This window comes from Lepidochelys kempii, chromosome 23, assembly GCF_965140265.1.
Source record: "Lepidochelys kempii isolate rLepKem1 chromosome 23, rLepKem1.hap2, whole genome shotgun sequence".
NCBI classification, from domain to species: domain Eukaryota; kingdom Metazoa; phylum Chordata; order Testudines; family Cheloniidae; genus Lepidochelys; species Lepidochelys kempii.
The window spans coordinates 12,486,802-12,512,003 of NC_133278.1; the positions used below are offsets into that span (position 1 = coordinate 12,486,802).

The 25,202-nt window shown below is 66.2% G+C and overlaps 2 protein-coding genes across 10 annotated transcripts; one reads left to right on the forward strand and one right to left on the reverse strand.

Annotated features, from left to right (window-relative positions):
- The first annotated feature begins 30 nt into the window (after positions 1–30).
- Positions 31–4,993, forward strand: LOC140902257 (uncharacterized). Of its 6 annotated transcripts, none has more exons than XM_073322160.1 (7): positions 31–105; positions 1,610–1,684; positions 2,691–2,780; positions 3,412–3,429; positions 3,616–3,699; positions 4,262–4,325; positions 4,620–4,993. In XM_073322160.1, the coding sequence occupies exons 1-7, from the start codon at positions 102–104 to the stop codon at positions 4,972–4,974; spliced, it is 690 nt and encodes a 229-aa protein (XP_073178261.1). In that variant the 5' UTR covers positions 31–101; the 3' UTR covers positions 4,975–4,993. The 6 variants fall into 6 exon arrangements, with proteins under 6 accessions (XP_073178261.1, XP_073178263.1, XP_073178262.1 ...); XM_073322162.1 differs by having other exon boundaries at positions 4,638–4,993; XM_073322161.1 differs by lacking the exon at positions 3,412–3,429.
- Positions 4,994–5,600: 607 nt separating this feature from the next.
- Positions 5,601–24,389, reverse strand: EPN1 (epsin 1). Of its 4 annotated transcripts, none has more exons than XM_073322015.1 (11): positions 23,616–24,389; positions 19,018–19,563; positions 18,257–18,506; positions 15,314–15,435; positions 13,843–13,917; positions 10,852–10,941; positions 9,581–9,872; positions 8,691–8,858; positions 8,429–8,509; positions 7,718–7,954; positions 5,601–7,366 (listed from the first exon to the last, which is right to left on the reverse strand). In XM_073322015.1, the coding sequence occupies exons 2-11, from the start codon at positions 19,243–19,245 to the stop codon at positions 7,026–7,028; spliced, it is 1,884 nt and encodes a 627-aa protein (XP_073178116.1). In that variant the 5' UTR covers positions 19,246–19,563; positions 23,616–24,389; the 3' UTR covers positions 5,601–7,025. The 4 variants fall into 4 exon arrangements, with proteins under 4 accessions (XP_073178116.1, XP_073178115.1, XP_073178118.1 ...); XM_073322014.1 differs by having other exon boundaries at positions 15,302–15,435; positions 23,616–24,388; XM_073322017.1 differs by lacking the exon at positions 13,843–13,917 and having other exon boundaries at positions 23,616–24,388.
- Between the last annotated feature and the right edge of the window lie 813 nt (positions 24,390–25,202).

Below are 25,202 nucleotides of genomic sequence, written 5' to 3' on the forward strand. Positions count from 1 at the left end.
ACGTGCGGCTGCTGCTGGGGGCGGCGCGGCCCGGGGCGGCCGCGGGGCTGGAGGGGGGGCTCAGCGCGCTCCTCTTGGGGGGGGACCCCGGCGTCCGGATCATGGGTGAGGGGCGGGGCGTGGGACCCCCCAGCGCCGCCCGCCCTGCGCCCCCGCGCTGCCCCCCACGGAGACCCCTTCCGCCGACTCCCCACGGGGACCCCTGCTGAGCCCCCCGGCTTCCCCCTAACAGCTTGTGGGGAGCCCCCCCTCACGACTCCCCTAGCTCCGCCCCTTCCCCGCAGCCCGGCGCCCCGCGCCCCCCCTGCTGAGCCCGCTCCCCGCAGCCCGGCGCCCCCCGCCCCGCGCCCCCCGTGCGCCCCCTGCTGAGCCCCCGCCCCGCAGCCCGGCGCCCCCCGCCCCCCGTGCGCCCCCTGCTGAGCCCCCGCCCCGTGCCCCCCGCTGTGCCCCCGCAGCCCGGCGCCCCCCGCCCCGCGCCCCCCGTGCGCCCCCTGCTGAGCCCCCGCCCCGCTCCCCGCAGCCCGGCGCCCCCCGCCCCGCGCGCGCCCCCTGCTGAGCCCCCGCCCGCTCCCCGCAGCCCGGCGCCCCCCGCCCCGCGCCCCCCGTGCGCCCCCTGCTGAGCCCGCGCCCCGCTCCCCGCAGCCCCCTGCTGAGCCCCCGCCCCCGCCCCGCCCCCCGCAGCCCGGCGCCCCCCGCCCCGCGCCCCCCGTGCGCCCCCTGCTGAGCCCCCGCCCCGCTCCCCGCAGCCCGGTGCCCCGCGCCCCCCGTGCGCCCCCTGCTGAGCCCCCGCCCCGCAGCCCAGCGCCCCCCGTGCGCCCCCTACTGAGCCCCCGCCCCGCAGCCCGGCGCCCCGCGCCCCCCGTGCGCCCCCTACTGAGCCCCCTCCCCGCAGCCCGGCGCCCCCCGCCCCGCGCCCCCCGTGCACCCCCTGCTGAGCCCCCGCCCCGCAGCCCGGCGCCCCGCGCCCCCCGTGCGCCCCCTACTGAGCCCCCGCCCCGCAGCCCGGCGCCCCCCGCCCCGCGCCCCCCGTGCGCCCCCTGCTGAGCCCGCTCCCCGCAGCCCGGCGCCCCCCGCCCCCCGTTGAGCCCCCGCCCCGTGCCCCCCGCTGTGCCCCCGCAGCCCGGCGCCCCCCGCCCCGCGCCCCCCGTGCGCCCCCTGCTGAGCCCCCGCCCGCTCCCCGCAGCCCGGCGCCCCCCGCCCCGCGCCCCCCGTGCGCCCCCTGCTGAGCCCGCGCCCCCTGCTGAGCCCCCGCCCCGCTCCCCGCAGCCCCCTGCTGAGCCCCCGCCCCCGCCCCGCCCCCCGCAGCCCGGCGCCCCCCGCCCCGCGCCCCCCGTGCGCCCCCTGCTGAGCCCCCGCCCCGCTCCCCGCAGCCCGGCGCCCCCTGCTGAGCCCCCGCAGCCCGGCGCCCCCCGCCCCCCGTGCGCCCCCTGTGGGCCCCGCTCCCCGCAGCCCAGCGCCCCCTGCGGGCCCTCCCGCCCCCGCTCCCCGCAGCCCAGCGCCCCCCTCGCCCTGCTCCCTGCAGCACAGCGCCCCCTTGAGTCAGGACGAGGGACGTGGTGGGTGCTGCAGGGGTTGACGGGCAGCAAACCTCTCCTCTGTACGGCCACAGAGCGGGAGCGCCTGGAGCGAGAAGCCGGGAAGCTCTTCTATCGCCTGGACCAGATCATCACCCGCAACCGGCAGGGTGAGCGCCGGGGCCGCCAGCCAGGGGCCCAGCCCCTCCTCCGCCTGCCCTGGCTGCCCCGGCCTGAGGGCTTGCCTTCCCCTCCCAGAGCTGGGGAGAGAACCCAGGAGTCCTGGCTCCCAGCCCCCCCCACCCCCCGAGTAACTAAGGGATGACAGAAGTTGGGACTTTTGCCCTTTTTGATCTGAGCCATTAGTCGAAATTCAGGGTCTTGTGGCCCGTTGCCAATCAGAGAAGATACTGAGCCCGAGTCTAAGGCCAGTGGGAACGGTCAGATCGTCTGGCCGGTTCGCCCCACTGGCTAGTACAGGCCAGTGCCCTGCCCCCAAGCACTGAATTAGACCAAATCGGGGCTGGAAGTGCAGTCAGGTCACTTTGGGCCGATCCCCTTTCGTCAGTCACATCCTGTCCCCCTTGCAACTCGAGCACCAGCCAGGGAGGAAGAAGGTCCCGTGGCCCCTGAACACCACAGGAGATGGGCTGTTTGCTCACAATCCCATGCCTCCTCCCTCACAGCCCTGTGCCTAAAAGCTATCCTGGGTGATTTGTTCTCTCACGCACCTGGGTCTCTGTTGGGGGCTTCGTTGTTGCCTCTGCCCGCTTCTCTTTCCCTCTCCCCTGACATATGACCCAGCCCAGCCCCAGCAGTGGCCTTCCCCGGGGCCACAGGGCAGACCCCACCGCCAGGACAGGGGGGGAGGGTTCCCATTACTGGAGGGACTCCACCTCCCTGTGGGACGTCGCCGGAGGCCATCTCCTAGCTGCGTCTACCCCAGGGGCTCGGTCGGCCCAGCCTCGGCACACACGGGGGATGGGGGGAGCGACGTCGCCCTGAGTTTTAACCTTGGCCTGCGCTCAAGTGGCCTCGTAGGAGTGGGTCAGCTCCGGGCCGAGCACGGTGCTTCCTTTCCAGCTGTGCACAGGGGCCGGCCCTGGCTCAAATAAGGCGTGTGACACCCAGCACCCCCCACCCCCAACTCCTCCCCTCCCCCGCTCCTGCCTGCAGATCCAGAGCGCCTGATGAAGGAGGCAGCGCTTGAAAAGCAGAACTTCACCCACCGCCTGAAAGCAGCGTCGGCAGCCATCCGGCAGCAAGGTACCCGCCGCACCCGCCCGCTGCCCAAGCCAGTGCCCCTCACTCCTGACCCACAGCCTCTGCTAGCCCAACCCCGGGCTCCCCCCATCTCCACCGGTGCCCCTCACTCCCGACCCGCAGCCCCGGCTAGCCCGGCCCCGGACTCCCCCCAGCTCCGCCAGTGCCCCTCACTCCTGACCCACAGCCCCGGCTAGCCCGGCCCTGGACTCCCCGCAGCTCCGCCGGTGCCCGTCACTCCCGACCCGCAGCCCCGGCTAGCCCGGCCCCGGGCTCCCCCCAGCTCTGCCGGTGCCCCTCACTCCCGACCCACAGCCCCGGCTAGCCCGGCCCCGGGCTCCCCCCAGCTCTGCCGGTGCCCCTCACTCCCGACCCGCATCCCCGGCTAGCCCGGCCCCGGGCTCCCCCCAGCTCCGCCGGTGCCCCTCACTCCTGGGTTCTCTGCCCGCTCTGGGAGGAGGGTGGGATCTAGTGGTTAGAGCAGGGAAGCTGGGAGCCAGGACTCTTGGGTTCTCTCCCTGGCTCCGGATTCCTGGGTTCCATCCTGTGTGGGGGCGGGGCAGAGGGCACGAGGGAGCTGGATTAGGGGTCAGGGCCGTTCTGTCTGCTCTGATCCGTGTCTCTCTCTCCGCAGTGTGCAGCGCGTCCTGTGGTGAGTCCGGAGGCGGCTGCCTCCTGGGGGGGTGGGCAGCTGCAGCCCCTGGAGCCCAAACCCACCACTCGTGCCCTGGGCCAGCCGCCAAGTGGGCCGGATCCACCCCCCAATGCTGGCCCCTGGGGAGGGGCCCCCAGGAATGCCCTCTGGGGGCATCTCTCTAATGGGGTCCCCCCCCAACAGGCAGGCCTGAGCCCTTCGATTTGTCTGAGTGCGACAGCTGTCAACGCCTCCAAGCTCGGTGCAGGGACCAGAGGGTCTGCGCAGGTAACCCCCAACCCCCACACATCCCAGCCCCCGAACCCTGACATTCCCCCCATGCCCTGCACTCCCCATGGCCCCCAAACCCTCACAGCAGCTCCCCCAAACTCCAACACCCCCCAGGCCCCTATACCCCTCACAGTTCCCCTGAACTCTGGAACCTCCCCAAATCCTCCCACAGCTCCCCCAAAACCCCAGCCCCCTGCCCCAACCCTTCCCTACACCCCCAGCCCCAAACCCCAACACCCCCAAAATTCCCCTGAACCCCAGCATCCTCCACAGCCCCCTGAACTCCCCCAACCCTTTTTCCAGTCTCCCCCCCCACACCCTGTTCACCCTCTAGTACCCCCCACAGCCTCTTATAGTTCCATCTCCCCACAGCCCCCCTGAACTCCCCCCACAACCTCCCAAACCTCAGCACCCCCTACCCCCCTGAATTCTCCCCAGCCTCCCCATTACCCTCCAGTGCCCCCCATGGCCTCCCAAACCCTCCAACCCCCTTTTTGCCTCCAATTCCCACCCCACACCTGGCCAGGCACCCCAACTCCTGCCCCCTCTTTCCCCCCAGGCGCTGCTGTGATCCTGGCTGTGGGGCTGAGCCTGGTGGGACTGGTGCTGGGAGCCGCAGTGGGGTGAGTGGGGATCAGACAGAGGTGGGGGGCGGAGAGGGAAGTGGGACCCAGGCGTCCTGGGGAAAGGGACTGGAGATGGGCCCTGATCTAACCCTAAGGCTGGGGGCTGGTGGAGAGGGGGGTGGGGAATGGGGCCACTCCCCTCTCAGGGGCGCTGGCTCCAGTCTGGGTGGGGGCTCGCTGGCTGTGGGAGGTGGGATGGGGCCACTCCCCTCCAAGCGGGGCTGGCTTCTGTCTGGAGGGGAAGGGGGCTGGCTGGGAGGCACCAGCCTGAGACCCCTGGCCCCGGGATAGGGCCTTCCTTTGTTACAGGAGGCGAGCAAGGCTGGCAGGCGGCACAGAGGCCGAGAAGGGGCTGGCAGCAGGCAGGACAGAGCCCCCCGCGGAGCTGGGGAATGGGGCCCCCATGGAGCAAGGGGACGGGGCCCCTGCAGACTTGGGGAATGGGGCCCCCGCAGAACAAGGGGACGGGGCCCCCACAGACTTGAGGAATGGGACCCGCATGGAGCCAGGAGATGGAGCCCCCGCAGACTTGGGAAATGGGACCCCCACGGAGCAAGGGGACAGGGCCCCCGCGGAGTCAGGGGACGGGGTTCCCATGGACTTGGGGAATGGCACCCCCATGGAGCAGGGGGACGGGACTCATTAAATGTTGGCGTCTTTTCCCATCCCGGCTTTTCTGGAGAATGTGACTGAGCTGCTCCCCCAACTGAAATCCCCAGCTGACGGGCCCCTCTACTCCGGTATCCCACATCCCCCAGCCCCACGGGCCCCTCTACTCCGGTATCCCGCCTCCCTCAGCCCCACGGGCCCCTCTACTCCGGTATCCCGCTTCTGCCAACCCCATGAGCCCCTCTCCCCCAGTATCCAGCCTCCCCCAGCCCCCTCTACCCCACCTCCCTCAGTCCCACGGGCCCATCTACCCCAGTATCTGGCCTCCTCTAGCCCCCTCTACCCCAGTATCCTGCCCTCTTCAGCCCCACAGGTCCCACTACCCTGCCCCTCCTCCCCAAGCCCAATAGGCCCATCTACCCTGGTATCCCACCCCCCTTGATCTCACACCCCTGCTGGCAAACACCCTGCCTGACCGCAGGGCTCGCCCTGAACCCAGCTGTGAGATGAGATTAACCGAGACCCTCTCCCCAGCCCCTACCTCCCCCCCCATACTCAGATATCTCATGTGACCCTCCTGATACATAACGCATGCCCCAGCCCCTCCTGCCTAGCCAATGCCCTGGAACACCCCCCTGCCACCCCCCACAGATACCCCATGGGTGCCTTAGAAGAATCTCACTTTATTATTAATTCATTTGAGCAAGTTCTGCGTACACTGGGGGAGAGGGACACAAATGGAGGGGGGGGAGAGGCAGAAATCAGATGGGGGACCCCTCCCCAGAGCAGGGGGTCAGGCTTAAGGATTAGCCCCCCATTCTGACCCCCTCCCACACACAACCACAGAAAAGAATCTGACATTGCTGGGGGTTGGCAAACTGGGGGGGGGGAGGACAGTCCCCACCCCCATGCAGTTGATTGGTGAAGGGTGGGGGGCACAACTGGGAGAATTCATACACAGGTTGTGATTGAGGGGGGAGCACGGGGGGCATTGGGGGACTCTCTGCTCCAGTAGGGGTTGAGTGGGGGGGGGGGAGGGAGAGCTAGGTTCACGACATCACAGCCACTCACGCAAGCGAAGCCCCCTGCCCCCCCCCAGGGCAGCGGGAGGGGGGGATCATGCTGCTTGGGGGGGGGCGGGGGAGATCAGGGATTACAACCACATGGCCAGAAGGGGGCACTGTCAATGCTGCACATCTTATGTGGGGCGGGGAGAGGATGTGTAGCTCAGACCTGTGCCCCCCAGCAGGCCAGCAGCAGAGGCCTGGCTGGGTCCAGTCCTGGGTTTAAATCCCAGTGCTGGCTGGGCTGACCCTGCTCCATGACACTGAGGGGGGGGGATTAAGGCAGCCCCCCTACCCCACCCTGACAGCAAGTCCCTGGGCAGGGGCGGGGGAGAGGGGTCCAGTGGCCCTGCCCAGGTGACTGCAGAGGAGACTTTGGGCATAGGGGCGGTCATGGCGGCCATCGCTGCCCCACCCCGGCAGCAGGGCCCCTCATGTCCTGGGGGTCGTCTCTGGAGCTGCCTTTGGAGGTCACTGCTCTGGGCCCCTGGGGTCCCGTCAGGGTGGGGGGGGGGGGGTCAGGAAGCAGAGCCTGGGGCAGGTGAGGATGGATCCCACCCCTGGGATCTGGAGCAGACACGGTCACAGGCTAAGGGGCGTGGGGGGAATGCGCCATTAGCCCCTGGGGCAGGAAGGTGCGCCCTGGAGGAGGTGAGATGTCCAGGGGGGCAGTAGTGTGATAGATGGGGGGGGGGGGGGCAGCTATAACTTAAAGGGGCAGCAGCACCCCCACTTCCAGGAGAGGGGGCAGGGCTTGGAGGCAGAGCTGAGGGTGAGGTGTGGCCTCAATGGGGGTGGAGCTATGCAGGGGGAGGGGTTTAACACTGCCCCCCTGCCCCCACTTATGAATTCTCAGGTAAGTGGTGGGGGGTACTGCCCATGAAGGGGAGAATCTGACACCACACCCAGTGGACCCTCCCATTTGACCCCCCCGCCCCCCCGGCATAGGCTGCCCCAGGGCTCCCTCCCCCGGCAGCCTCTCGGGGGCTCCCCTCTCCTACCCCCCACCCCCGGGCCGGCCCCCTTATAGCAGGAAGGGATTTGTGTTGCCCATGGACTGGGCAGAGGCGCTGGTGGGTACGATGGGCTGGGGGGGCATCATGGGGGGCATGGCCATGGGGGACAGGCCGGGGGGCTGGACCCCGACCATGGGGGAGACAGAGGCCAGGGGCACGACCGGCCCAAGGGGGGTGACTGAGACCATGGGGGGGGCGAAGGGGGCAGCGGGGGGGCCCAGCCCCATGACGGGGCTGACGCGGAGCTGGTTGAGGGGCAGTGAGGCGGGCTGCGCCGGCTGGAATGGGTTGGTGGCCGAGGCGCCGGCGGCTGCTCCCGGTGCCGACACCAGGGGCGCAGGCGCTGTCCCTAGAAGGGAGGGAGGGAGAGTGAGAGACCAGCCACACAGCTGGGAGAGAACCCAGGAGTCCTGGCTCCCAACCCCCTCCCCACAACCGCTAGGCCCCACTCCCCTCCCAGAGCCGGCAGAGAACCCAGGGGTCCTGGCTCCCAGGCCCCCTGCTCTAACCACTAGGTCCCACCCCACTCCCAGAGCCAAGGAAAGAACCCAGGCATCCTGCCTCCCAGCCCCCCTCCCCTCCAAGAGGCAGGGATAGAACCCAGGCAACCTGGCTTTCACCCCCCAACCCCTCCATCACTAGACCCCACTCCCTTCTCCTCCCAGAGCAGAAGAAGCCAGGCGTCCGGCCGGGCGCTCACCTGTGGCCAGGAAGGGGTTGGAGGTCTTGGTGCTGGGGGGCGCATGGGGTTTGCTGAGCAGCGAGTCCAGATCCACCAGGGCGGCGTTGGGACCCAGGAAGGACTCGGGGGTCTTACGGGTGGGTTTGGAGGCCTCGGCCAGCGAGCCCCCGACAGCCGCCATGTCGAAGGTGCTGGGGCTCCGGGTGCCGGCCGAGCGTGACACCGGCACCTCCCCGGCCAGCAGGTCCAGCTCCCCTGGGGGGCAGAGACAGAGAGGGGGCTGAGACACCCACCCAGGCCCCCTGGCAGGCAGAGCGCTGTGGGGCTGGGAGGGGCGTCCTCGCCGTAAGCCCAGTAGCTGGGAAAAATACTGACTGGTCCCGGCCCTAGGACAGACCCGGCGGGACCCACTGCAGACACCCTCCTGGTCTGGCAGCGACCCACTGATAACCCCATAACCCGCCCTCAGGACAACAAGGGGTTAAACCCACCCCCCTTCCCCACATCCCCCAAGCACCAGCTCCCATCTGGCCCCAGGGCGGGGACTGGCTGGCTCAGGGGGGCGGGGAATGGGGCCCGGGGGCCTCTCCCCTCTAGGGGGTGCCGGCTCCCATCAGGGAGGATGTATTCAGTACCCACCCACCCCCCAATTTCCCAGCAGCCCTGACACACATGCAGGGGAGGGAAGGCCATGCGGGGGGGGAGGCAGCCGGGGTCCCCCCGACCCACCTGTGCTGCTCCCTGACTTGGGAAGCGCCGGGCGTAGGCTGTCGAAATCCGAGAACTCGTCCGGCTCGAAGGCGCCACCAGCTGGGGTGGGGGGAGGAAAGTGAATTATGGGGAGCAAGGGAGAGTCCCTGCCCCAACCGAGCCCCATACCCATCCCAGAGCAGGGGAGAGAACCCAGGCATCCTGGCTCCCAGCCCCCCCGCTCTAACCACTAGGCCCCACTCCCCTCCCAGAGGCAGGGAGAGAGCCGTGGCCGACCCACCTGCGGTGCCGTTGATGCTGCCTTTCGAGGGCGACCCTCCCCAGCGGTCAGGGAAGGTCTGCGCGGGGGCCCAGGGGTCGGCCGCGGGTTTCCCCTGGGGGGCTGCAGCTGGGCCCGACGACCACGGGTCACTGGCAGGGGGCGCTCCACTCACTGCAACGCCCCCAGCTGGAGGAGAGAAAAGCAGTTAGCAGCCAAGGCCAGTGGCTCCTGTATCCTCCCTGCTGCCCCCCATACACCCACAATGCACTGCAGGCTGTGGGGCAGGGTGTCAGCAGGGGGTACTCTCCCTAGCAGGCAGTGCTGTCCCCGATGCCCCACGGTGGCGCTAGGGAGCACTGGGGGCGCTCGGCGGGGGCACTCTCCCCAGCAGGCAGGGTTGTTTCACCACCTCTGCTCCAGGACTGGCATTGACAATCCCTAGGGACGGGCAAAGGAGGTGTCTTGGCCTGGGGGTCACCATGTCCCCGCTGTGGGGCCCTTGGGGCTGATCGGAGCCAGAGGGCTGTTTCCCCAGCACCATGGCCCCGTGGGGAGAGTCAGGATCCAGCCGACCCGGGTTCTGTTTCCTTCCCTGCCACAGCCTCCCTCTGTGCCTCAGTTTCCCCATCAGGGACACAGATACCACCCTGCTGTGGCAAGAGCTTTGATAGCTCCCCTCATCCCTCCTGCCCCATTGATTTCAGTGGGGGATACAGATTTGCCCCCCTTGCACAGGGATGGGGCCACCCAACTCCCCCACCCCCGCGTGCTGGGACCCAGCAGGAGCTGGGGTCTCCAGTCTGACGTGGATGCTGGGGGGATCGAGCATTTTTAGTGACAAAGGCAGGAGGGGGCTGGAGGGGCTGGTGCCCAGGGACCGGAGTGACAGGCATGACGCGGAGACATACCAGGGAGTGGGGAGGGGCCCGTCCCCTCCGGGTTCCAGGGGTCGGAGCTGGCGACAGCCGGGGGGCCCCCCCAGGGGTCTCCCGGGGCCGTGACGGAGGCAGATGCCCCCCATGGGTCACCAGTGGAAGCCACGCCTCCAGGGGTCCCTCCCCAGGGGTCCGGGGCAGGCGGCCCCGTGGGAGCAGGCACAGAGGCACCCCAGGGGTCAGTGGGGGCAGGGGGACCCCAGGGGTCCCCGGCGACAGGGGGGGCTGGCGCGGTGAAGACATCAGCCAGGTCCATCAGCGACGACTGCGGGAGAGAAACGTGGTGAGACATGGGGCAGCCGGTCACCCCAGATATATCCCAAGTCTGCCCCTAAATCTGGGCCCCCACTAGACCGGGCCCCCACTAGACCCTGCCCCCTGCCACAGATCCCGCCCCCAAGCCAGACCCCAACCAACTAGACAAGGGGGGGGCAAACTTTTTGGCCCGAGGGCCACATCTGGGTAGGTAAATTGTATGGCAGGTCATGAATGATCACGAAATTGGGGGTTGGGGTGCGGGAGGGGGTGAGGGCTCCGGGGTGGGGCTGGGGATGAGGCATTGGGGATGCAGGAGGGTACTCCAGGCTGGGACCAAGGGGTTCAGAAGGGGGTTCAGGACTGGGGCATGGGAGGGGTTCAGGGGTGCAGGCTCTGGGCGGCGCTTACCTCAAGCAGCTCCCGGAAGCAGCAGCACATCCTCTCTCTGGCTCCTATGCAGAGGCGCGGCCAAGCGGCTCTGCGCCCTGCCCCATCCACAGGCGCTGCCCCTGCAGCTCCCATTGGCCATGGTTCCCGGTGTTTGGGGCAGGGGCACCATGCAGAGCCCCTTGGATGCCCCTGCATGTAGGAGCTGGAGGGGGGACATGTGGCTGCTTCTGGGACCCAAGCAGAGCCCTGGCACATGTGGAGCGGGCAAGCCCCCAATCCCGCTCCCCAGCGAGAGCCGGATTAAAACATCCAAAGGGCCGGATGCAGGCCCCGGGTCGTAGTTTGCCCACATGTGAGCTAGACATCACCCCAGGCTCTGCCCCTGAATCTAGGCCCCCTGCTAGACTCCACCCCCTGCAAGAGGCTCCACCCCCAAGTCAGAGCCCCCTGCTAAACCCCACCCCATCTCCACGTCCAACTCAGACCCCCCAACCTGAGCTAGACCCCACCCCAGCCAGCTAAACCATGCCCCCTGCCCCTGGCTCCACCCCCACATCAGCCCCTCCCCCCCAGCTAGCCCCAGAGGGAGGGGTTACCTCCTCGCCCTTGGCTGGCACCGCCTCCTTCTTGCTCTCCTCGATGGCCATCTGGAGGCGCAGGTCGTCCCCACGCCGGATCCGCTCCTCCTGGGGGGAGGCAAGGGAAATGGGGGACATCAGCGGGGAGGGGCGGCCCAGCCCCGATCGGGGGCGGGGGAGGGGAGCTGGAGTACTCACCTACGGCTGGCCCGGCAGTGTTCCCAGCCAGGGCTCCCTATAGCCAGGGAGGTCGCTGCCTGCCCCCAGCCTGACTCCTATCCCATAATTCCCTGGCAACGCAGAGCAGGCTGTGGCATCGCTACTGACTGGCATCTACAGTGTTAACAGATCCAGCCCCGCCCAGAGCTGGGGACTGAACCCAGGAGTCCTGGCTCCCAGCCCCCTCAGACCCCACTCCCCTCCCAGAGTGGAGGACAGAACCCAGGCATCCTGGCTCTGCATGGCTGTGCCAGCAGAGGCTGCTACCAGCGCGGTGGGTTTCGCTCGTGGTGGGTTGCTTACGCCGCATCCCCGTCGGGGCCGTCGCTGGTCCAGGACCCCGGTCCAAGGAACGGCATGAGAAGAGCCAGCAGCAGGACTGTGCCAAGCAAATTGGGGAATTTGACCCCAAGCTCCCACAATTCCCAGCCGGTGCCGGGATCCCACCACCCGCTATGGAAATGGACCGGAGGGCAGTGCAGGGTCGTTTACCCGCGGAGCACCCCGTGTGTGCCAGGGCAGGGGGAGCCGGCAAAGGCAGCCTGTCCTCTAACGCCTGGCACAAACGCAACCGGTCAAACCGCCCAGTGCAGACACCGTCCAGGGCAACGCCGCTTTGGGAGGGGATTTGCGGGGGGGGGGAGGCATAGCTCAGTGGTTTGAGCATTAGCCTGCTAATCCCAAGGTTGTGAGTTCAATCCTTGAGGGGGCCATTTAAGGATCTGGGGCAAAAATTGGGGATTGGTCCTGCTTTGAGCAGGGGGTTGGACTAGACACCTCCTGAGGTCCCTTCCGACCCTGATATTCTATGATTCGCTGGCTCAGCCAGGCCGGCAACTCCCCTAGCCTCCAGGGAGTGACACCCCTGCTAGGCAGCTCTCAGACCAGGGGACCGTGTTTTGCTCTGCTGGCCAAAAGACTGCGGGTAGAAACTCCACCAGGTGGGTTTGCCAGCACGGCTGTGAGCCAAGGCTTGAGCTCTGCTGGGAAAAGGGCAGCTGGGCCAGGGGGACTGGTGTCCACAACCAACGGCAAAGCCCGATCCACCCCCTAGGGAACAGCCACAGCGCAGGGCGCACCAGGCACGCTCCGATCTGCATGCTATGCCACCCGCCCATGCCCCTACTCCACCCACTGCAGGCTCCCTGCCCTGCCATCCTCTGGGGGCTAGAGAGGGGATGGAGTTTAGTGGATCCTTGGGGGGGGGTCCTCGATTCTCTCCCCTCAGCTGCAGTCGGGGACATGGCTCCCACCCCCAGTCAGTGCCCTACAGAGACTATAAAAACAGCCCCCCCATTGAGGTCTGGACTCCTGAGCCTGCAGCAGCCCCTCCCCCCAAAACAGACACCCTCCCCAATCTGGTGCAGCCCCCATCCACCCAGGCATGGCCCCCGCAGCTCCCCTCAATTTTGCAGCTGTGCCCCATGCCCCCAGAAACCAGGTACAAACCCCCTACCCTCTGTGCTAGCTGCAGCTCCCGCTCCCCTCCCCACCCCCAACTTCAGGCATACGACTTTAAACATGGAGCCCAGACAAGATCCCCCCATGTCCCGCCAGGCTCCCCCATATCAGGACTGGCCCCCGCCCCGCCCCAAATCAGGGATCCCGAGGTGGCAATTAACCAGAGCGAAAGCTGGGTGGTGGAGGAAGGACAGACAGAGATTAGCGCTGGGTGTGAATCAGAGCGAGGATTAATGGGGGGGGCTGTTAGAGCACAGCGGCCGCAGAGAGACCCAAACGACCCAGAGAGACCCAGCCAGAACCTTTCAGAACCTTCCGCTGCCTCCGTTGGGGGGGGGGGGGGAGATGACAGGATCTGGGTGCGACCAGGGGGGTCCTGACATCATGCCTCAGAATTAAAGAAGGTGCAGAGAAGTGATGAGGGGCCCTGGGGGAGCCAAAGCGGCCCCCCCAGAGAGGCCAGAGATCGGGGACGTTTCAATCTGGATGGGAGGGTGGGGGTCGAATTTGGGAGAAGGGGCTGGGTGGGCCAATTGGGCAACACTGCCCGGCAGGCCAGCCAGCACCCAGGGATCATGAGATAGAGGGGGATCAGGGGCCCAGAGCCAGGGAGAGAACCCAGGAGTTCTGGCTCCCAGCCCCCCTGCTCTGTCCACTAGACCCCACTCCCCTCCCAGAGCTGGGGACAGAACCAAAGCTTGAAGCTCAAATTGCTCCATCCACCACTAAAATTCAGCTAGCTGCAGGTTGAGGTGAGGCAGCTATTTAAGGGCTGTTTGGGACAGGAAGTGATGGGGGAACTGGTGGAGAGCGTGTGGATTTAGAGAGGCAAAAGGGGATGATCCAAGCTGGGATTGGGCCCAGCCACCAGGGTTCATGCCCCTGACAGCGGAAAGCTGGGGAGCTCACCTGCTAAGCACTTCCAAGTGCATGCGAGGGGGGCACACAACCAGGAGACCACCCAACAGCACCCAGGAGGTGCTACAGAGCAAGAGTGAAATTGACCCTGGCACCCAGTGTGAGTAAAACTGACCAGGAGCAAAGCTGACCGGCCAAGTAGAGGGACTGAAACTGACCAGGAGCAAAATTGATCCAGGTACCCAGAGGAACTGAAACTGACCAGGAGAAAATCTGACTAGAAAGTTCACCCCCCTTTTAAAAGCATCTTTTCCCTGGAGGAGAGAAAAGCCCTTCGAGGCCATGGCGAGCAGTGAGTGGAGTTAGCGCTGATCTAGTCGGGGGTGGGGGTTAGTGCAGTGGGGGAGGGGGAAGGCCGGCCCACGCTCCCATCAGGGGGAGGGTGTTAGATCCTCCGGGGTCGGCTCTAACCTTGTCGTGCTCCTCTTTGCTCAAGCTAAGAGCGAGCTGGAGCTGCAGGTCCTCTTCGGCGACGGCGACGGGGGGCTGGCGGGGGCGGAGAGAGCAGAGAATGAAGGCGCAGCAGGGCACACACCCACACCGGGGGGGGGGAGGAGGCTTGGTCCATGGATAGGAAAGCAGACAGGACCGGGTGGGCCTGTGACTCCCCAAAGTCTCCCTGGGGAGCTAGATGCACAAACAAGGGGGCAAACGCAGGGGAGGTGAGAAAGAAAGGGCAGATGATGCCGGGGGGCAGTGGATGGGAGAGGGAGCGCAGGGGCAAAGGAGGGGGGCAGCAGACAGGGAAGGGGCATGGGGGGGCCCATGATGCCCGTCCCAGGCAGAGGACGGGGCGCAGGTGGCCCGCGAAGTCGGGCCCACGCAGGCTGGGCAGTGGGTGGGGGGCAGAGGACGGGGGCGCAGGCAGACAGGGCAGTGGAAGTGCAGGAAAGGGATGGCTGGTTCTATTCTTGTCTAAGCAGACAAGTTGTGGCCTGTTCCAGGGGAGCAAATAGTCTGGTAAGGGAAGGGGGAGCAGGCTGAGCTGGGATGAATGAGGGGGGGCTGTACAGGACCCCGGCTGCTGCAGAGAGGATAAGGGGGCCGACCTTCTCCATCTATAGCCCCTGCTGTGGGGGTGAACGCAGATCTGAACAGGCCCTGGTTCTTTGCCCCACAGCATTGTGGAGGTTTACTGGAGAGCCTGGGGACTGTAACCCCACTGTGTGCGGACGTCCCCCTGCCCTCCCGAGACCTGTGTACCCTAAAACAGCCCAGGATCTCAGACAACCCAGGCCAAAAAGACACCCCCAAACTGAGATGCTATGAACCCCGCCCCCCCCACCAGCCAGCTTTCCCTGGCTCCCACCCCACTGTACCTGCCCTCCCCTGCCCCAACATCTGCGCAGGGGAAGGACCAGAATTCAGCCCCACTGATACGCTGAGCAAACAAGCTTGCTCCTCTGAGGGGGACAGAGAATGGGGCATGGGGCCTTTTCCCTCTAGGGGGTGCCAGCCACGATCTGGCCCCAGGACAGGGACTGGCTGGCTCAGGGGGACAAGAAATGGGGCACAGGGGCTCTCCCCACTAGGAGGTGCCAGACCCGCTCCGGTAGCATTGAACCAATCCCTGCCTTCACTGAGACGAGCTGGGCCGGTCCCAGCCTGGCACCCAGTGTCAGAGGCAGCCTGGCCACAATCGGGGGCTAACGGGCACCCCCCAGGATGGCAGCAGGGAGGCTAAGGGCAGGACGCCACCCTGGGAGCGGACGCTGGCCCCGGCCCGATCACAGCTGGCCCCGGCCCGACCAACTCCCCAAGAGCCGCCACGGGGGCCCCATCTCAACCAGCGTCTCAGGACCCATCTCCCAGCCCCAGCCGTGCCAACCCTCCTCCCCCCTGCGCCCCGCAGCCGTCGCTCCAGATTTACCTTGCTCCTTACCTGCTCCGCTTCTTCCTTGCTCATGGCCAGCGCCAGCTGCAGCTGCAGCTCCTCCTCGCCGCTGCTCTGCGGCCAGGCCTGCTCTGCCTCTGCCGGGGCACTAGCGGCGGAGGCTGAGGAGGCTGTGGGGGAGAAAGGGTTAAACTGTCAGCCAAGGGCCCAAAGCAACAGGCAATGTGGCCCCTCTGGTGCGGGGGCTGGGTACAGGGGGACCCCTCGCCCAGCGCTGGGACGTGGCCCCTCTGGGGTGGCAGCTGGGTACAGGGGGACCCCTCGCCCAGTGCTGGGATGTGGCCCCTCTGGTGCGGGGGCTGGGTACAGGGGGACCCCTCGCCCGGCGCTGGGACGTGGCCCCTCTGGTGCGGGGGCTGGGTACAGGGGGATCCCTCGCCCGGCGCTGGGACGTGGCCCCTCTGAGGTGGGGCGCAGGAGCTGGGTATATGGGGACCCGGCCCAGGGAGGGAGGAGGAGGCCGGAGGGCATTTTAAGGGGCACCATGAAAACCAGCCTTGGGATTTTATTTTTATTCTCAGAGAGGAGCACGGATGCCCCCAGCACTGCCCCAGGGCATTGGGTCCAGCCCTGCCGGCCAGGGGAGAGCACCCCCTTTTGATCTCCCTGCAGCACGGAGGCCCTGGCGAGCCTCTCTGCACAGGCTCCAAGGAGTTTGTGACACCGTGGGGCTGGGGTAGGGCCGTGGGGCCCAGGGAGCAGATGGCCCGGCCTGTCTGGTAAACAAACAGCCAAGAGACCAGCTGGTGTCAGCCAAATAACCCACTGACAAGCAACGGTCCAGTGGGCAGGAAGGGGACACTGGGTCAGGTGTACAATCCCCCTTGCCCCCCCACGAATCCCACCCCCCTCAGAACCCCCTCCCTCCCATCCCCCCACACGCAGACCCCCACCTCCTGTCCTCCCACCCACTCCAATCAATAGGCCCCCCAACCACCACTATTATTCCAATCCCCTCCTCCCCACACACACTTCACCAACTTCCCCCAGACTGTAGATTGGGCTTGAGGGGCACTAGGAAAGCAGGGGGAGACCAGGGCTGGGCTGGCAGGGGGCTGAGAGTCGGGAGTGAGGGGCTTGACTCCAAATAAATGTTATTGTTATTGGCACCATGGACCACGTGGGAGCAGGGTGGAGAGTGAGTTGTGTGTGGGGGGGTGTACGTGTGGAGGGGGAGTGCGGAGGGGCCTGGGTTGCGTGGGGGGGGGGCACGGGGTGTGTGCGCCTATATAGGGTGTGGAGGGTGCAGGGTGTTTGTGGGGGGTGCAGGATGTTTGGGGGGGGTGTAGGTGGGGAGTGGGGCACGTGCAAAGGGGGGGCTGTGGGGCTAAGCACCCACTATCTCACCCACAAACCCAGCTCACACTTCAGCTTGGCCCTCAGCCCCTGCCAGGGCTGGCTCCAGACCCCAGTGCCACCCCTCAGCCCCACCCCCAACCAGTGCTGGGGCAGGTCGCCACGGTGCCAAGGGACAGGCGGGCTCCCCTCCCCCACAGACACTGTGGCACCAGCTGTCAGCCCTGGTTAGCCGCCCTGCTGAACGGGACGCTCTCCCTCACGTGAAGCCTGCATCCCTCGGGGAGAGGTGCCCATGTCTGCCCCAATGAGCTGACTGCCCCCCAGCCCAGTGAACTGACCGGGGGAGGGAGGACTGAGAGACAGGGAGGGAGCAGCTCTGCTGAGGGGGGCACAGAGCCATGTACCCCACAGAGGGAGGATGAGCGCAGAGGAGCCAACCCGGGGAAGGGGATGGGGATCCGTGGCTGTAGGGCTGGGTGGGGGAAGGGGTATTGAGCACCAGGAGCCATCCGGGCAGGCAGAATGGTGTTACTGTCTCTTTAAGGGCTGGCCGTTCCCGCCCTTATCAGCACTGGTTGGCAGGGGGCACGAAGGTCGATTGCTGGCAGCTCCGTCCTGATAAGAGCCCGTGGGGCAGGGCCAGGGCGGGATCATCAAGCAAGGGACTGGGGGAAGGGACACGTGTTTTCACCCCTTCGCTGCTACCCACTGCAGGCTGGGTGAGCCCAGGGCAGGGCTGGCAGGGGGCTGCGGGGTCGGGGGGGGGGTCGGGAGCGGCTTACTCAGCAGCTGTGTTGGCTGGGAGGGGTGCCATGTGGGAAGCAGGGGGTGGAGCCAGCAGGGGTGAAAGGTCACACATTGGCAGATGCCAGGTGGGCAGAGGACTGGCACAGCCTCTGACTGGCTCCAGACCCTGCCCGTCTGCACCCTACATATCCCACCCCCCGTCAGGGTGGGTCACAGCTCCATCTCCTCCAGTTGGGGCAGGATTAGCCCCCCGCTGCCCCGGACAACCTGAACTGCAGGCTCCGAGCGCCCCTGGGGTCAACCCTGTGGGCAGCGGAGGGGGCAGAGCTGGGGGGTTCAGAATTCACTGTCATCAACAGCCACCAGGCAGGGAACCCGGATCTGCCTGGGCCAGGGGAGGGCAGAGGGGGCCCTACATATGGCCCCCCCAAACCGTACAGCGGGCACCTGTGCCCCACAGCCGTCACCCAATGCCCACAAGCCCCACAGCTGTCACCCCCCCCCGGGCCACCGCCCAAGCCCCACGGCCATCACCCCCTCCTGAACCTGACCCAACCCCCCAAACCTCAGAGCCACCCCGAGTCCCACAGCCTTCACCTGCCCCACAAGAGTCACCAGCCCCCCTGAACCTCAGAGCCCCCCCCAGCCCCACAGCTGTCATTCGCCCCCCCGCCCACGAGTCACCAGCCACCCCGAGCCTCAGAGATGTCCCCTGAGCCCCCGAACCTCAGAGCTGAAGGACGAGTGGGGCCCTGGGGCAAGCAGGGCCTTGTTTAGGACAGGAAGTGAGGGAGGACCCCAGCTCCACCCAGGCTGGGATCTGAATGAGGTCCTGGGGGAAAAGGCAGGGGAGAGAGCAGGGACCGCCCACCAGCCCTGGCTCACCCGTGGAGGTCTGCGCCAGCTTCTCCTTGGTCTTGAGGGCGTGGGCCCGCTCCTCCTTGAGCCGCTCGTCGTCCCGGAGCAGGGCCACCAGCTGCTTGGCCTTCTCCCGCACGTTGACACCCTGGTCCTTGCCGTCGCGGTCAACGTACTGGAAATCCTTCAGCGTCTGGATGGCGTAGATGTTCTCCTTGCACTGCTGGGCCACGCGCTCCGAGCCCGTCTTGATGAGGTACTCCATCAGCGTCATGGCCTGGGGGGCAGGGCCCAGACACACCAGCCTCAGCCACGCAGCCCACGCACTGCCCCCTGGGCCCTGCCACACAGGGCCCCTCTGCCCGCCTCCACCCAGCCCTCCCTTTCAACCGCAGCCCCGCAAATACCCCTTCCCCTTTCCCATACAGCTCTTGCATGGCCCACCCAAACACCCCACAGCCCACCTGCCTACCCACCCACAGAGCCACTCCTCATACTCCACCCCTTCCCAGGCATAGGGCAGGCAGGAGGGGAGCAGGGTCCAGTGGTTGGGCAGGGGCTGGGAGCCAGGACTCCTGGGTTCTATCCCCGTCTCTGGGAGTGGGGTCTAGTGGTTAGAGCAGGGGGGCTCAGTTCTATCCCCAGCTCTGGGAGGGGAGTGGGAGCTAGTGGTTAGAGCAGGGGGGTGGGGGTGGGGAGCCAGGACTCCTGGGATCTCTCCCCAGCTCTGGGGGTGGGGGCCAAGGGTTAGAGCAGGGGGCTGGGAGCCAGGGCCCTGGGGGCAGCACCTTGTAGACGTGGCGCCAGTTCTTGCCGTGGTCGTTGAGCCGTTTCCAGATCATGCTCATGATCTCAGAGAAGGCCACCACGTTGTAGGTGAGGTCGGCAATCTCCGACATAAGCGAGCTGGACGGGCCCCAGGGATCATTGGACGTGGCCTCCCGCACCTTGATCTCCGCCTCCGAGTAGTTGTGGACGATGTTTTTCATCTGGCGCCGCAGCGATGAGGTTGACATGGTGGGGGTGGGACGCGGGGGCAGCCCGGCAGTGGGGCGGCTCCTGATACCAGTTCTGGGGGGCGTGAAAGCTCCCTGTGTCTGTGCAATGGGGGGGGAGGGGGCCGATCCCAGTCCGGGGAGGGGGCAGGAAAACCCCCTGGGTCTGTGCAGTGGGGGGCCCCAGATCCCAGTCCTGGGGGGCGGGGGGGTGTGGAGAGCAGGAAAGCCCCCTGGGTCCGTGCAATAGGGTGGAGCTGGCACCAGTGGGTGACAGGAAGGTGGTCAGGCTGCTATCTGTGCCCGGGACGGCACGGGTGATCCAGGCATGAGCCGCATCTGCAACACAGAGAGAGCGAGATCAGTGATTCAACACATCCAGAGGAGGGCCTGAGGCCGGCATGAGATGCAGCAAGGGGGGCTGGGAGCCAGGACTCCTGGGTTCTCTCCCCAGCTCTGAGAGGGGTATGGAGTCTAGTAGTTAGAGCAGAGGAGCTTGACACCAGGACTCCTGGGTTCTGTTCCTGGCTCTGGGAGAGGTGTGGTGGCTGGTGGTTAGAGCAGGGGGGCTGGGAGCCAGAATCCTGACATTCCCCCTGTGGGGGCATGCCCCCCAGGCTCCATCGGTTCCTCTTCGCAGGGAGCATGTATGGGGGGAGGGCTAGCGGGAGGGCAGCGCTAACCGGACTAAACAGCACGGCATGGGGGAAAGCGCTGGCCGGGGAGGGGAGGGAACAGACTCAGGAGAGAACATGCCCAGCCCCCCGATGGGAGATGACCCCCCCGCCCCCCCAGACAGCAGGAAGAGCCAGCTGCCAACCTCCAGCACCCGCAGTGGAGGGGTGCCAAGCGCAGTGGGAATTCAGCCCCTTTGGGGACAGGCAATGGACCCCCATTTAAAGGCCCCGAGAAAGAAAGGGACACAGTGGCACCATGCTGCAGGACTCCACCCTCCAGTCATGCTGTCCCCAACGTCAGCCACATCACAGCCTGGGGCATAAGAACATAACATAAGAACAGTCGGACCAAAGGTCCATCCAGCACAGTGTCCTGTCTTCTGACAGTAGCCAGTGCCAGGTGCCCCAGAGGGAATGAACAAAAAAGGGAATCATCAAGTGATCCATCCCCTGTCACCCATTCCCAGCTTCTGGCAAAAGGGGTCACCAGTTAACCAGCCCCCCGCCTCCCACCCCAGAGGGGCCGTGTCACAGCCTGGGGCAGGAGATGCCCAGATAACCAGCCCCACCCCAGAAGGGCCATGTTCCAGCACCAGGCAAGGTGTCGCCTTATAACCAGCCCCAGCCCCACCCCAGAGGGGCCACGTCTTTATGCCAGGAAAGGGGTCCCCAGATACCCAGCCGCATCTCCATGCCCTGCAGAGTGCATGGGGACCGTGGCCGCAGCACCGAGCAGTGTGTGGCTCGGTGCAGAAGGAAGGAAATCTCCGGGCGTCCTGGCGCCATGACTCACGGCTCAGAAATGCAGAAGGCCTCACTTCCTTCCCCTCTGGCTGCTTCCAGCTGGGACAAGGGCACCCGAGGGGCTGTAGGCCACCAGGGGAAGGAATTCAGGTGACCCCCCTTCTCACCATCAGAGCCAGCACAATGACCCAGCGGCGCTCCTGGGACTGAGCTGAGGGGCCAATGAACCAGGAGATCCCTCCCCATGTTCCTGTGCAGCACCCTTACCCCACTGCCCCACCGCAGCCTGAAGCAGGGCAGCTCTCTGGGCTGGGGGCTGCAGCCACTGATGCACCTGTCTGCATTGAGAGGATTCCCAGGATCTATCCCTGGCCTGTCTCCCGGCCCCCGCACCCTTGCTCTAACCACTAGACCCCACTCTCCTCCCAGAGTCAGGGAGGGAATCCAGGAGTCCTGGCTCCCTGCTCTAACCACTAGACTACACAGCAAGATGCGTAAGGCAAGTAAAAGGCGGAGTGCTGAAGGTTGAACAGACAGGCAAGCACATCCCTGTGGCAGCTGAAGGGACAGGGTAGGCGGGGGGCAGTTCAAAGGACAGGAGCTCCCCATTTTAAGGTGATCCCAAGTGACATGCCAGGCCCTCCCTTACCAAGCCCCACAGGATTCAGTTCAGAAAATGCCCGCGCATCCCATTTCTAGAGTTTGTTGTTTACATTCTGGTAGTGACTTGAGGCCCTAATGAAGATTGGGGCCCCATCATGATCAGCGCTGCCCAGACACAGAGTCACCGAGATTGGGTCTCCATCGTGCAGAGCACTGCCCAGACATAAAATCACCGAGATTGGGTCCCCGTTCTGCTGGGCACTGTCCAGACACAGAGTAAGCGAGAGCACCCCAGGTCTCCTATCCACTGGACCTCCCCAGCCTGAAAGCCCCTGTAATCACACACTGGAGGTGGGGCTTGTCTTAGCTCTTCCCCTAGCTCTTCCCTGACCTGTGCACCACCATGCGAATCCCAGGGGTCTCCGGTGCCCTGGTGGATCCAACCCCCACCCAGCCCTGGGGAGCGGGAACCCCGCCTTTTGCCCATCCAGGGTGCATACAGAGAGACCCAGGAGCAGAACAGGCTCTGGTCAGTTTCATGGCAGCTGTGAAATTGACTGGGGTGGCAGGCGCAAGGAGGGCTGATACAGGCTGTGGGGAAGCAGGGGAGACCTTCGCACTAGCCAGCGTGGCTGCTCACATCAGACCCTCGCTAGCCAGAGGGCCACAGGCCAGATGGGCGCCCCAGAGCTGCACCCGAGGGAACTCCCAGCACCAGCCGGCAGGGCAAGTGCTGCGGCGACCAGGTGCCTGCTCAGATTTAAGGCCCTGACGTCGGGTGTGTGGCTAGTTTAGAAGCCACCCCCCTCCCGGTTCTTCCATGACCCCTACAGAGGCAGCGACTGCCCCTGTCTCATTGCGACAGGGGCAAGTACCTTGTGCCCCAGACACGGCGTGTTGGGAGCAACAGAGACAGATGGAAAGGAGACAGCAACAGATGACGACACGCTCGCCGGGATATGTACAGCCATGTCCCGATCCCCTCTGTACCCCGCCAGCTGCCCCCGGCCCCTAGGTGGCTGCAGCCAGGAGATTGCTCTCTGGATGGGGTGGGAGCAGATGGGTACGCGCCAGCACAAAGGCACTTCCAGGATGCACGCAGGGCGCAGGGATGCAATAAATCATCCAGGCCTTATCACGGGACAGCTGCCCCCCCACCATGCCAGCGGCACAGATCGGGGCCACAAACACACACACCCCTACCCTGGGCTGTCAGTCGAGAGCCAGGCGAGGAGGATCTGCACAGAGCACGGACAGGGAACCACCTGAGGTACAGCGCTGGGCGGGGGGATTAGAACCACTCCCTATGCCGGTCAACACCATTGGCCAGCGGGCCCTCCACCTGCCCAGGGCACCCCCAGGCCATCCCCACTTCTCCTTCCCCAGGGTGCCCCCGGGGCCAGCCCCACTGCCTCCCAGCACTGTCTCTCCACAGCACCCTGCAGGCCAATCCCTCCCGACTTCTGAGCCTTCCCTCGCCGGGGCCCCCCGGACCAGCTGCCCCCAGTCACACTGCAGGCCTGGAGCTGGTCTGAGCGAGTGACTCCTCCCACCCCCCAAGGGGGTTGCAGTGTCCCAGCAAGATGCCCTTGCACCCCAATCTGCGCACAAGACCGCCTTTTCTGGATTACCCTCATGGCCTCCTCCTTCCCACTTTGCAGCCCTCCCACACCCTGCAAAGCTGGTGGGGGCGCGAGAGCCTGCCCCTCGGCAACTCCTGGGGCCCGGATCCCCCAACGTCAGGTAGCATCAGCCTCTTCCCTGCCCTCAGCAGGCTGCCCCCCTGTCCTGAGCCAAAGGCACCGTCCCTACCTCCCCTCCTAACCTGGCCCTCCTGTGAACTCTGGCCAGCACTGTGCGCGCTGCGCGATGGGCCCATCAAAGGGGCGACAGGCACCAGGAACCTAGCTTGCAGCGCTGGCTCAGAGGGCAGGCTCCCTCCTCCTGCTCTCCCCTGCCTGAAAAAAGCAATCAGAGCACAGGGGCACCCTGTCCGCATCCCTGATTGCTGGCAGGGGGCAGTGCTCAGACCCAGAGCCTTCCATGGGAGGATCCCGAAGCACCTGGCCAACATGCGGGGGGGTGGGGAGCCTTCTATCACAGGTGGGGAAACTGAGGCAAAAAAGAGTAGTGACTTTCCTTTAAATTCACAGCAACAAAGCCAAGAGTCGATCCCAGGAGTCTGGACTCCCAGCCCCGCCCGCTCTAACCACTAGACCCCACTCCCCTCCCAGAGCCAGGCACAGAACCCAGGAGTCCTGGCTCCCAGCCCCCCTGCTCTAACCGTTAGACCCCGCTCCCAGGAGAGCTGCCAGCAATGCCGGAGACTAGACGCACCCTGCAGGCTTCACCCCGTCGAGAACTCACCTCACGTCTCCCGTCGGGGGGTGGGGTGGAAGCCTCTCAGGTCACCCGGACTCCTGGGTCCGCTCCAAGCCAGTCTGCCCTGGGGTGGGGAGGCTGGCGTCCCCTCCTGGCACCTCTCCCCGTTGCCGGGGCCTGGGGCCGGCCTGAGCTTCTGTGGGCACCGCCTGTCGGGATTCAGGCCCCAGCGGGCGTCCGAGCCGGGCGGGCGGCGGAGCCCCCTGTGTCCCCCTGGAGGTGTCGAGCCCCCCCACTGCCCTGGGTGGGGGTCTCAGGGGCAGGGAGGGGGGCTCTCACCCACCTACCCACCCCCCCCTTACTACCTCCGATCCGTCCCCTACAGCTGGGCTGAGCGAGGGCGCGGGGGGGGCATGTCCGGGGCCCCTACGCCGGGTGGGGGGAGAGGAAGGTGCCCCCCTGCCCCTGTGTTGGGGGGGCCCCTGGGGGCTGCTTCGCTCTCAGTGGTGGGATTCCCCTTCCCTGTGGGTCCCTAAGGCCTGGGCAGGGGAGGGGGGGCTCTGAGGTCGGGAGGGGGGGCTGGGCCCCTCCCTAAGGGGGTCCCTGGGGGGTGGGGAGTTCTGGGCCAGTGGGGGGGGTCTCTGGCCCCGCCCCGCCGGGGGTCCCCGCTGGCTAGCGCGTGCGGAGCGGGGGCGCTCTAGCCTGTTTCTATGGGCCCCGGAGGCTCCGCGTCCCCGCTCGGCGCTGGGCTGCGGCGGCAGGACCCTGCGCACCGGAAGCGGAAGCCGCCGCCCGCCCGGCCCCGCTTCCGCCCTCCGCCGCGCCGGGCTTCCGCCCTCGCCGTGGCGTCACTTCCGGCCGCTCCCATGGAGACGGGCCCTGGCGGGCGGAGCGGGGAAGCCGGCCGAGCAGAGAGACGGGGGGGGGAGGCCGGAGAGGCAGCGACCCAGTGGCCCGCCCCAGTGACCCCTTGACCTGCCCCGATGACCCGCCCATGCCCAGCGTGGTGACCCCTTGACTCCACCCGCTGACCCCCCAGGCCCAGTACCTTGACCCAGTGCAATGGCCCCTTGACCCCGTGCGATGACCTGCCACGATGACCCTTGGACCCCGCCTGGTGACCCCTTTCACCCCACATGAGGACACCCTGGAGCGCACATCGTGACCCACTGAGACGTCCCCTTGAGCTGCCGCGACGGCCGCCTTGCCCCAGTACAAGGAGGCCTTGCCATGGCAGAGACTCCAAGGCCAGAGGGCCCATTGTGATCTTCTCGTTTGACCTCCGGTCTAGCACAGGCCAGAGACCTCCCTCCAAATAATTCCTAGAGCAGGTCTTTTAGGAAAACATCTAATCTGGATTTAAAAATTCTCAGTGATGAAGAATCGACCATGAGCCTTGGCAATTTGTGACAATGGTTAATTACTGTTAAAAATGTATGCCTCGTTTCCAATCTGAATTGGCCTAGCTTTAATTTCCAGACGTTGGATGGATCGTGTTAGACCTTTCTCTGCTAGATTGAAGAGCCCACTGTAAAATATTTATTCTCCATGTAGATACTAGTCACCCCTTAACCTTCTCTTTGTTAAGCTAGATTGAGCTCCTTGAGTCTATCACTATTAGGCAGGTTTTCT